Here is an 11180-nt window from a genome sequence, read left to right on the forward strand (position 1 = left end):
CCGGGGCGGAGTTCTCCGTCAAGTTCAAGGTCATGGTCAAGTGCCCAAGCCGGAGATTGATAAATAGGACGGAGATTAATGATAACAAAACCGTTCGCATCGCTCTAGAGCCTAGGAGCGCTTGTTGCCCGATCCGATGACGTGTCAAAAAGTGACACGTCATCGAAAATGTTCCCTGCCTGTTTAGCGGACGAAAACGAAAATCTTAAAACGATCATAACTCCCGATCTAAATCATCCCGTCTAATTCTGAAAAAAATATCCTGTGTTTGACGGACTTCCGCGGTCCAGTCGCTAGTCGCGATAGATTTATTCTTGTCTCCCGTTGTTGTCGATCAACTCTAGAGTGGTGTGGCTATTGTTAGCTGCTACACCAACTTCCGGTGCGCCGGTAAAAGTGGTCCGTGCGCTATAAATGATGGGCACATGGATGAAATGGATTAAATAGTTCCGGGCTACTAAGGTGTTAACAATGAATGGCGAAGGTGAGGACGCAAATTCTGATTGGCCGGAATGAGATGATGTATGATGATGTACGATTAGAGCGCCCCTCACTTCATACAGGTGTGATTTTATTTGTTTTTTCATTTCCTGAAAAGTACGTGGTTTCCACCCGCCAGTGAGCGGCATTGTATGTAATGTAACCTACCGTTACCTGACATGTTCAGATCACCATGCCGTCCACGTGATTGATCTGGGAGATTGAACATCTTAATGAAAGGAATAAATCACAATAGGCCGTGTGTCATTTTCTCCCCTGTACCCTTCTGTGTAACGAATGGCAAACTCAACAAAGGTAATGAAAGCATTGTCAACATCATCTCCTTGCCCAAAATGACAAATCTGGTGTATCTTTCAGTGCAACATATGCATATCTTGGAGGAATTATCAGCAGGTATAGGAATGTATGAGCAGTGGTGGATGAAGAAGAATATTACGTATGTTTTTGGAGTATACAGTATGTACAATTTGTACATACTTTATTTGAATATTTGTATTTTTGAGGAGCGCTAGCCCTTCGAATGCACAGCTTTGTGTATGTGTTTGTAGCACGTGTTTGTGTGTGCGTTTGTGTTTGTGATGATTTGAGCACGGAATATGATGATGTATGATGATGTACGATGATAAGAGCGCCCCTCACTTCACACGAGTGTGATTTTTTGACAAATGTACTTTTTTTTTTTTTTTTTTTTTAAGAATCAGAATGCCCTTTTATTGTCATTGTATGCAAGTATTCAATTGCATTTCAACATAAACACGAGTGACAAGACACAGATACACCACCATTAAAACTATAGTATAGACTAGAGTCTGACCTGCCTCCTCCACAGAAGACCACGGTCCATACTATTATATAGACCATGGTCTTCCATGGAAGAGGCAGCCCAGACGGTGCGTGCCACCTAGTGTCAAACATTAAAATGGAAAGAAAATGAGGTAAACATCTTGTGTTACAGTATTTCATCCACAGTAATGCTACTGTGACAATATTGTGAAGGTAAATGCAAGACTGAAAATCACAATGTACTACAACCTGTGCATAAAAAAAAGTAATACAGTAAGACTTTTTCATGTCATGAAAGCAGGGAATCGGCTTCAAAATTACATTTGTTCAGTTTTTAGAGATATGGCTTATAGAGTAATGTCATGCAGAAATCAGCGAGTTGAGGAAACTATTCACTTCTGTGGACTAATATTACACCTAACAATGTTTTCTCCTCTCCTGAACAGTTAGTCTTGGCACCATGACTATCAAAAAGAGTCACATATGTGTAACATGACATGATGCATGTCATCCAGGACTACAATATCAGCAGCAGTATTCAGCTATCAGCAAGAACAAGACATTTGTGACCTGCTCAAAGCCAACAATTCTTTCCATCAGGTAGCATTTAGTCAGAAAGTATATGTGTTGATGTCAGGTGTTCAGACAGTATGCATCAGTGTCTGGGTCGTGGTGTTGAACCTCTGGTAGGACTCCAGAGGGTGTCTTCACCATCCTGACAGTGTTCCTACCAAACAGTTTGATCTCATAGTCTATCAGCTGTCTCCAGAAGCCGGCGTTGGGACGCACAAAGGGACGCTTGTCTATCATCACGTCACACGCCTGACACAGCCTCATGTTCTCATACTTCATCAGGTAGGCCATGACCAGTGCAGGAGATCGACTGCGTCCCTGCGTACAGTGAACCAACGTGCTACCCGATTGGTTGCTGTGGATCTTGTCAGCCACGGTGTCAAGGTACGGAGCCAGTGGTTGGTGGGGTCGATCCTCAATGGGCACATGGAGGATCTCTACATTTCCTGGGTGTGGGTAGGATACCTGTAGGTCGCTGGCGTTGATGATGAGAGTAATGTTCCTGTTGGAGATCAACATGTGGTTGAGGGCTGCGTCCAGGCCGCTCACATACAAACAGGAAGTGATCTGTGATGCAGTCATGTTGTCTCCATCTGTATCTAATCCATAGTAATAAATTAATAATATAGTCTCTCGATCCTTCCTTGGCCAAAACACGGAAAACGTCGCGTCCCAGGCGTTACGCTGAATGTCGACAAATGTACTTTTGACTACACTACATTATGAATTAACCTCCTAAACTATAATTCAAATAGTGAATTTAGCAGGTCTACAAGCTCACAACGCGTCACTTTGTGGTACGCGGTGAGCTTGTATTACAATAATGATATTTCATCATTTGGGGGGAAATTGTCAGGGACAGAGTGAAGGTGTGCTGTACGAGAAGGAACAGAAGCAAGACAGAGATTCTAGTGGCAGTAGTTCTCAATGTGCGGTCCAGGGTCCCCCAGGCGGTGTTGAGGAGGTCCCCCAGCAAAATGACAAACCGCTTACTATTATTCAAATTTAGAGAATGTGAAGACTGACTGACTCTCTTCACTTACAGCATAGTAAGAATGTAGTTGTAGACAGTTGTAGAATGTAGTACTATATCTAATCTAACAACAAGAAGCTTCTCTTATGGTGGTCCCTGGGACATCTTTTCAAATGGGTCCATGGCCTAATAAGGATCCGGGGTCCTTGACGTGACATCAAGGAATGCTAATTAATAATGTGTCAAGGAATCCAAATTAATATGCATACAGTACATGCAAGTGGTTCCATTTATACTGCTATGCGGCACAAGTGTTATGTGAAGCTCAAGCAATCGGTTAAGTCGGGTCAGAGACATATACTGGCTGCACAAACGTAATGTGACGCCAATGCGTGAAGTCGACCATTTGGGTTGACGCATACAATCTCCCGAACACACTGAGACCAACTCATTGGTCCATCCAAATTGACATTTGGATCTTCACACCTCAGGGTTACATGAGACACAGACGGCGCTGTGAGATTGTATAGTATATTCAGTAATGTGGTTGAACTGTGGTTGAACCTATTTTGCTGGGGACCCCCCTGGAATCCCCTCAACGACTCCTGGGGGTCCCCGGACCTCACTTTGAGAAACACTGTTCTAGGGAATGTGCTGCTGTACTTACATCCTGTCACTTCACTGTGACAAAACGAGTGGCCGCTCCCCGCGTAACCTCGAGAAACAACCAGGCTGTCTTATCTCTGACCACAAGTGCCTCGTCTTTGTCTCTCGTCTTTTAATCTAAAGAACAACTCATCCTTCCAGCCTTTTCTCTGGGTTGAAGACCCAGCATGTGTGTGTGTTGTCATCTAAAATGGAGATGTATGGGCCGAGCCCGCTGGCCTCGATTGAGCCTTGACGTGTAGCAGGGTCTCAGGTGTCAGGAGCCATTTCCCGGCCAGGGTCCCGACCGGAACGAGATTAGGCCCATTTATCTGGTTCCAGATTGCTCTAAACCTATTTCAACTGTCATTTACTGTGCGAGTGGGTCATTAGTCCTACATCTGTTTTGTTTTTGGCCTGTGTGTGTGTGTGTGTGTGTGTGTGTGTGTGTGTGTGTGTGTGTGTGTGTGTGTGTGTGTGTGTGTGTGTGTGTGTGTGTGTGTGTGTGTGTGTGTGTGTGTGTGTGTGTGTGTGTGTGTGTGTGTGTGTGTGTGTGTGTGTGTGTGTGTGTGTGTGTGTGTGTGTGTGTGTGTGTGTGTGTGTGTGTGTGTGTGTGTGTGTGTGTGTGTGTGTGTGTGTGTGTGTGCGTGCGTGCGTGCGTGCGTGCGTGCGTGCGTGCGTGCGTGCGTGCGTGCGTGCGTATGCGTACGTGCATGTGTGTGTGCGCGTGTGTGCACATGCATGAATGTGTGTGCATCCATGCACGAGTGCATGTGTGATCATATTATGCTCTATACAGCAGGCCTTCATAAAACAACATGGTTGTTTTTCACTACGAATATGATAACGTAAATCATCATTGGTTGCAAAAATGATTGCATTTCCAGGGATTCCCAGGCATTGAGGTGTCTGATAGTTTTTAGAACAATAGTAGAATGCACTGTAGGCTAATCCTCTGACAGGCGTTGCAACTAGAAAAAGTTCCCCTCGGGGCACAGGTCTCCACCAGGGCAGGTCAGGTTGTGGCCTCCTGGTGGCGCTATAATAGGCCAATGTGAAAAGGGTGCCATTTCTTCTTATGCAATTGGATGATTTGAGGCATTTTGTTCCAAAAATCCACCTGTTGGTGACGCTATAACAGGCCAATGTGAAAAGGGTGGGATATATTCCTCAGCCTAGTAGTCTAGTAGCCAGCCCATAGAGCCCCATTGTGAACCCGGACATGTTGAGTACACCAAGGTTTTATGTTAGAAATGTTTAGTATGGGTCCCCAGCATGGAGAAACTGCCGGATGATAACTTGCATACAATGTTGAGCAATTTTCATAATTGGCATAATATGTGACCATACCAATTACAACCTATAGAAGGCAAAATATTCAAAATGTCATCATGCTTTATGTAGCATTTGACACATCACATGCTAGATAAAGCATGAAATTTTGAAAATTTTGCCTTCTATAGGTTGTTAATGGTATGGTCACATATTATGCCAATTATGAAAATGTCTCAACATATGCAAGTTATCATCCGGCAGTTTCTACATGCTGGGGACGCATACTAAACATTTCTAATATAAAACGTTGGTGTACTCAACATGTCCGGGTTCACTTTTTGGCTACTAGGTTATAGTAGGAAAGTCTGTGAAAGATTTCATGTAAATTGTATGCTGCGTTCATGATTTGAGGCTTTTTGTTCAAAACGGGGCAATCCTGCAAACTTTGAAAAGGCCAGAGATAGTGTGTAACGATTTGCGAGTAATTTTTAAAAAATAATGTTTTTCAAAAGTCTGCTTCCTGGTGGTGCTATAACAGGCCGTTCTGGAAAGTTTGGGGCAGAGGTTCATTGTTGGCATCCAGGGAGTGTGTGTGCAAAATTTGGCATCGACAGGGTTAACGGTGCCGGAGATTAGCTGTACACAGACGGACGGACGGACACACACACGGACACACACACACACGGACACACGGACGGAGTGCAAAACATACTCTCTCCCCATGCCTTCGGCCTGGTGGAGACAATGAGATACAGTATTGCTGAATAGATACACTGCTTAGTTATATTAGAGGCACCTGGCACATATACTGTAACCTTGCACAATTATGCTAATTGGACGTGACAAATTATTACGTGATTCAACTTTCTCAGTTAGGCTATCATTTGTTAAATAACATCATTATAATCTATCTCAATATATTATAAAAATGCATCTGCATCAGAGTCTCTAAGTGGAGAGACCTTTGCCCTTGTGTCCACAGATCCTAAAATACTGAATGTTTCAACCACACATTGGTTTCAAGGGCCAAACTGAAATAAAAGCCTTGTATTAAAGGCGGTGTATATAATTTTGTAAAAAGGAAAATTGTTGAATAATTATATTCCGATCAATCAATCAATTGCTATGATGTGTCTGTTCAGGAACAGGGGTCTCCCCATCTCTCCTGGGTTTGCATTTCCACGTCCAAAACGGTCGAGAAATGACCACGTGGGGGTCACAATTGTATCTCGACCTGAAAAAATATTTTCTGTTTACTGAAGAGCTGGGGAGATGGGGACATGCCTGTATTGAATATAGAGCTTTAACTTTTAACTTAAAAAAGGGGGGGGGGGGGGAATCACTTATTACCCCTTTAAAGGAATGCAAAATGGCACTTCCCATGGCACCAAAAAATAAAGAATAGTACCTCCATTACGTCTGGAACCCTCATTCTATTGATTTATTCTAGCTGTGATAGTTTGGCAATAAAATTCAATTTTGTAACAAATAAAATCTAGTTACTGTTGGTTACATTGACTGAAGCTTCTACAAACAACGTTGGATGTATTTCCATTGCATAAAGTGGTATTGAACCTCTTTGTTTATTCTACAGCAGCCTGTCAGCCAGTATTAACACTGAGGCTGGTGATCAGCTTCAATCCGGTTCCAGCTCGAATGAGGCTGGTGAACAGCCGTTGTTTTGGGCCATTTCCCTCACATACTGTACAGTATGTGACTGCGGATGGGGTGACATTCTGATTAAGCTGACAGGACTTTCCTGGAGGGGTACCTGAGAGCTGCCTCTCAGAAAGATTATAGAATTATCTGTTCAACAGGCAATTACCCTCGCCTTGTGGATGGCGTGTGGCAGACAGCATGCCAACAAATCATCTTCTATTCAAACCGGGTTCCACACCGCCGCTGAACTCACTGACTGACAGTCACCTTGTATGAAAAGCAACAAAACAAAATAAATCTCAGATGAGCAACAGGCATCAAATATCAATGGTCCACATAAATGAGTACGGGGTGGAGGGAAGGTCGTAGGGTTACGAAGGGCACGAACACACAACAAAACAAATAACTTCCAAAAGTGAACAGTGAAACAAAGTTTCTGAGTTGCAAACGCAAGGCGCAAGCTAGGTCTGTAGAATAGTGTGGCCTGGGCCGGCTTAGCGGTCCAGGCACCTTGGCCGGTAAGCCAGCGGGTTCGAATCCTGATCCCCAACAAAAATATAATAATAGTGTAAGTGTCTTCTAATTTTATTAAAGATATATTCAGTGATTTCACTTAATTCAAATATCACTTATTTTTTCTTATTTTTTGGATAATCCTCCCTACTATAAAGTGTGCTGACCATATAAGGAGTTCCTCCCTGTCCCCAGTGAGCCCCTGGGGTCAAAAAACCCTAGTTTCGGTTTGGGCTTTGGGTGGCAAAGCCTTCATCCAATCAGGATGAGAGGGGCCTTTCTCCAATCATGATCGAGTGGGGCGGGCATTGGTGCACGTGCTGTTGGTCTGTTGTACTTCCCCCACTGAAGAGCGTGTGCACATCTTGTTACCGGGTGGACCAGGTTTTTTTTCCAAATCACCCAAATCACTGAATGCTCCTTTAAGGAATAATAATGAATGGGGTCCTATTGACGATATTCAGACCGTGGCCAGCAAGGTGCTAAGTTATAGGTGCAACTTCCCATAGACAAGTGTTTGCTTCATAAAATCCACTGTAGACATGTTATGAGCTACATCCTGTCAAGAAATTCCGTGCAGGTTATTTTTTTGTGTCAAGAGTTTGGGAGTGATCGTTGGATATCACTCAACAGCCCTGAAAAACTGTTCCTGGAAAATGCTATCTATCGAGAATGTGAAGAAATTAAACAATAGAGGGTATGCGTGTGACATCATCATCAAACCCGGAAGTTATGCGGGAACGCCTACTGAGTGGTAAAAAACGACTTTCTGGCCTCGACAGCCCATACATCCAAACAGAAAAGTCCAATATGATTGCATTAAATGACGTTAAACAATGTTAAACTCACTTTGCCACTCATTTTGCCACTCGATTTGCCATTCACTTTATGCATGCGCATACCCTCTATACATCCAGACTTTTCGGGTGCAATTTACAATTTATAGGCTATTTGTTACACTAGATTTACAGGGCCCTACAGTACATTAGATTTACAGGGCCCTACAGTATGCAGTCTTCAAATCCAGTCCTATATTGCTTAGTTATGGCCATTTGAACTGTTAAACACTGCTGTAACACTAACACTATAGTGTCCCATATTATGTGTGCATTTTTGAGCGGTGCCTCCGCTCCATTACGCAGCTATGTGTGTCCCTATATGTGTGTCCCCTGTGTCTGTCTGGGCACGGAAAGCTGCAACATGGTAACTCGACCGTTCTCGACCGTTTCGGACGCAGGAAGGCTCACCGGAACAGGGCAGGCCCCCTGGGCCTGTTCCTGGGGTTCTGCATGTTCCGGGGATCCCCCGGTGACCCCCAGGTGGTAACTGTCATTTCTCGACCGTTTCGGATGTGGGAATGCTCGCCTAAAGCGACGGCCCCCCAAATATAATCAAAGTACAGTACAGAGCACAGTACACTACAATACAGTACAGAGCACCGTACAGTACAGTAACTATAACAATAAATGGCCAGAGTGTACTAATTTGATCAGATCTATCAGTTCACACAGGTGTGATTTTTTTGTGTGTGTGACTGTTCTCAGTGAACAGTGTTTGTGCCGTGCGTGCGTGCGTGCGTGCGTGCGTGTGTGTGTGTGTGCGTGCGTGTGATTTGAAAACTGTCAAGTGGCATTGCGTTGAGGAGTTGTGGCGATGTGTACAAAGCGGGCTACTCCTGAAAACTTTAGAAGCTAATCGTAGCCAATCAGGTTGGATTATGAGAAATCAAACAAACCCGTCTTGATGCATGACTATGGAGAGCATGTGTACCGATTTGGATAAAATCTGAAGGAGTAATATTAGAAAATGTGTTTTACATATGTCGGCCTCTTGGTGGCGCTATAAAGAGCAGATGTGAAAAATTCCATGCAAAGGTTTTGCCTTGGCCTCTAGGGAGTGTGCATACAAAGTTTTACACAGATCCGTGCAGTTAGAGGTAAAAACACTAATCGGCCAGTTATAGCGCCACCATGAGGCTGAGTTGAAAATGTTCCAGTGGCATTTCTTCCTCGGCCTAGTGGGAATCACACAATGTGTTCATGATTCGTATTTGTTTGAAACGGAGCACTCCTGCGAACTTTGGAAGCCAATCTTAGCCAATCAGGATGGAGTCTGAAAAATCTGAAAGACCCGTTTCGTTGAATGGCTCTAGAGAGACTGTGTACCAATTTGCGTGATGTTTGGACAAAATCTGTAGGTGTACTGTCCAAAAAAATTGTTGTGCACAAAGCGGCCTCCTGGTGGCGCTATAAGAGGCCAATGTGAAAACCTTGGTGCAGAGGTTCAGCTGTGGCATTCAGGGAGTGTGCAGAGTATAGTTGCGATCAAGCCAACTGTGCCAGAGATTAGCTGTCCACAGATGGATGGACGTACGGACGTACGGACGGATGGACACACGGACGGACACACACACACACACACACGGACGGACGGACGGACGGACGGACGGACGGACGGACGGACGGACGGAGTGCAAAACATACTCTCTCCCCATGCCTTTGGCCTGGTGGAGAGAAAAATGGTGGTGTCTTTTGTTTTGAATAATACAAAGACAGTTGCAGGGGTTGGGGTTAGTTGGCTGTGGTACCATATGGTGTGTCCTCTGATGTAAAAGTGAAAGCTATGTCCATGAATAAAATAGAGAAATGCATAAAAGGTAGGCATAACTAGGTCAGGGTGCATTTGTGGTTTCAAGAAAGGAATGTCCGCACACGATAAATTACTGCTCTCCCATGTTTTATTTAATTAACCAACAAGAACAATGTTTCGGTTGGATAATTCAATAAATCATGGGAGAGCAGTACTTTATCGTAGTGCGGACTTTCTCTTCTATTTACTTGAATATCTTTTGGTTTTTGGTGTTTTCAAATGACAGTGGGGAAGTGCATATTGTTTTGTTCTTTTTTCATGGTGGTCCTATTTGCGGTTTCACCTTTTCTGACACACATCAGATTCATCTGGAGTTTCATCTTCCGAAGAGAAATATGTGAGACTTTAACCCCACCACACAGCAAAGATAACCCCCAGGTCACCCTGACTCTCTGTTGTTCAGTATAAACTAAACATTACATGAGGTTGGTGTCTATACTAATACTATAGACACCACTAAGATGGTGTTCATTATTTTCGGTGTCTTTTCTGCTTGCTCAGCAGTCCATCGGTACAAGCAAACACAATAAGGCTCGAACTTCATGCTATTTCCTTTTCCTTGCCTGTCCACGGCAGTATCTCCGATCCTGACCAGACCCTCTTCCTTCTTGTTTTAATGTTAAGTGTATATTTGGGCTTCCTCTTTCAATTTCCAGGAACCTTTAGGTCCCTTCCCCATAATGACAACATTCTTCCTGGTGGAAGGTTAATGGTGAACAGAGAAAGCTACTCACCCACACACACGACACCCCACCACCACTACCATCACCACCACCACCCCACATCCACTCCTCAAGGCAATTTCACACAGAATCTCTTTCTTTTTTCCTACTGGAAGGAGAGTCCATTCACTCCGTGAATGAGGCAGGTAAATCCAATTCCAAAAGGCAATGGGATTTGAGATGGGGAGCAAATTGCACCAAGGTGATGCTGGACTGGTCAAGAGACCCTTGAGGGCGAAAAAAAATGTGCTCACACCAACACAATGGAAGACATTGCTGTTATCTTTGCTGTTAGTCGTGTGTTTTTAATTGATTCCCCCCTCCAGCACAATGGCTGGGCAATAATGAAAAGACTGTCATTCCTGTCCCTTTGTGTCACACGTTGATGAGGTCATTGGCTCAAGGTGGTCAGAGCTGACCTGAGCTATAGAATGTAACAGACAGAAAGATGTCTGCAGGGAGTGCAAGTCATATGGCTAATGCTTTCCATGAAACTGCAAAAATATTGACATTTTGGAAGTGTTGGGAATTTCAAAACGCCAAACAGAATGGACACTAACTGCAAGATCCTGAGTGTGAGTTTACAAATGTAACCAAATTGACCCGTTCATCTGGTTACATTTGTACATTCTCTTGAGATACAGGTGGATACATTAACTCAGTGTTTTACTGTGTAGCTATAGCTGTATAGAGGTAGTAAACATTAATACTGCTAATAGCTAATACACAGTGCAAATATTGAAATATTGTAGAATTTGGGAATGCAAATGAAGATACATTTCTGTATTTACATCATGCATAGGTTTTATGTTATGAACAGTTATTACAAAGAGCATTTACGGGTAGCTGCAATTCAAAATTGGCCCTAGTAAAAAGTCAACAACCTT

General features: G+C 43.7%; 1 protein-coding gene across 1 annotated transcript; it reads right to left on the reverse strand.

Annotated features, from left to right (window-relative positions):
* Positions 1 to 1821: 1821 nt before the first annotated feature.
* On the reverse strand, positions 1822 to 2543 carry LOC306943867 (dual specificity protein phosphatase 14-like). Its single transcript, XM_079530378.1, has one exon. The coding sequence runs from the start codon at positions 2437 to 2439 to the stop codon at positions 1918 to 1920; it is 522 nt and encodes a 173-aa protein (XP_079386504.1). The 5' UTR covers positions 2440 to 2543; the 3' UTR covers positions 1822 to 1917.
* Between the last annotated feature and the right edge of the window lie 8637 nt (positions 2544 to 11180).

This window comes from Electrona antarctica, assembly GCF_951216825.1.
Source record: "Electrona antarctica genome assembly, chromosome: 19".
NCBI lineage: Eukaryota > Metazoa > Chordata > Actinopteri > Myctophiformes > Myctophidae > Electrona > Electrona antarctica.

Excerpts from the sequence above, each read along its gene's own strand:
- LOC306943867 (XM_079530378.1), bottom strand. The coding sequence starts at position 2,439 with ATGACTGCATCACAGATCACTTCCTGTTTGTATGTGAGCGGCCTGGAC.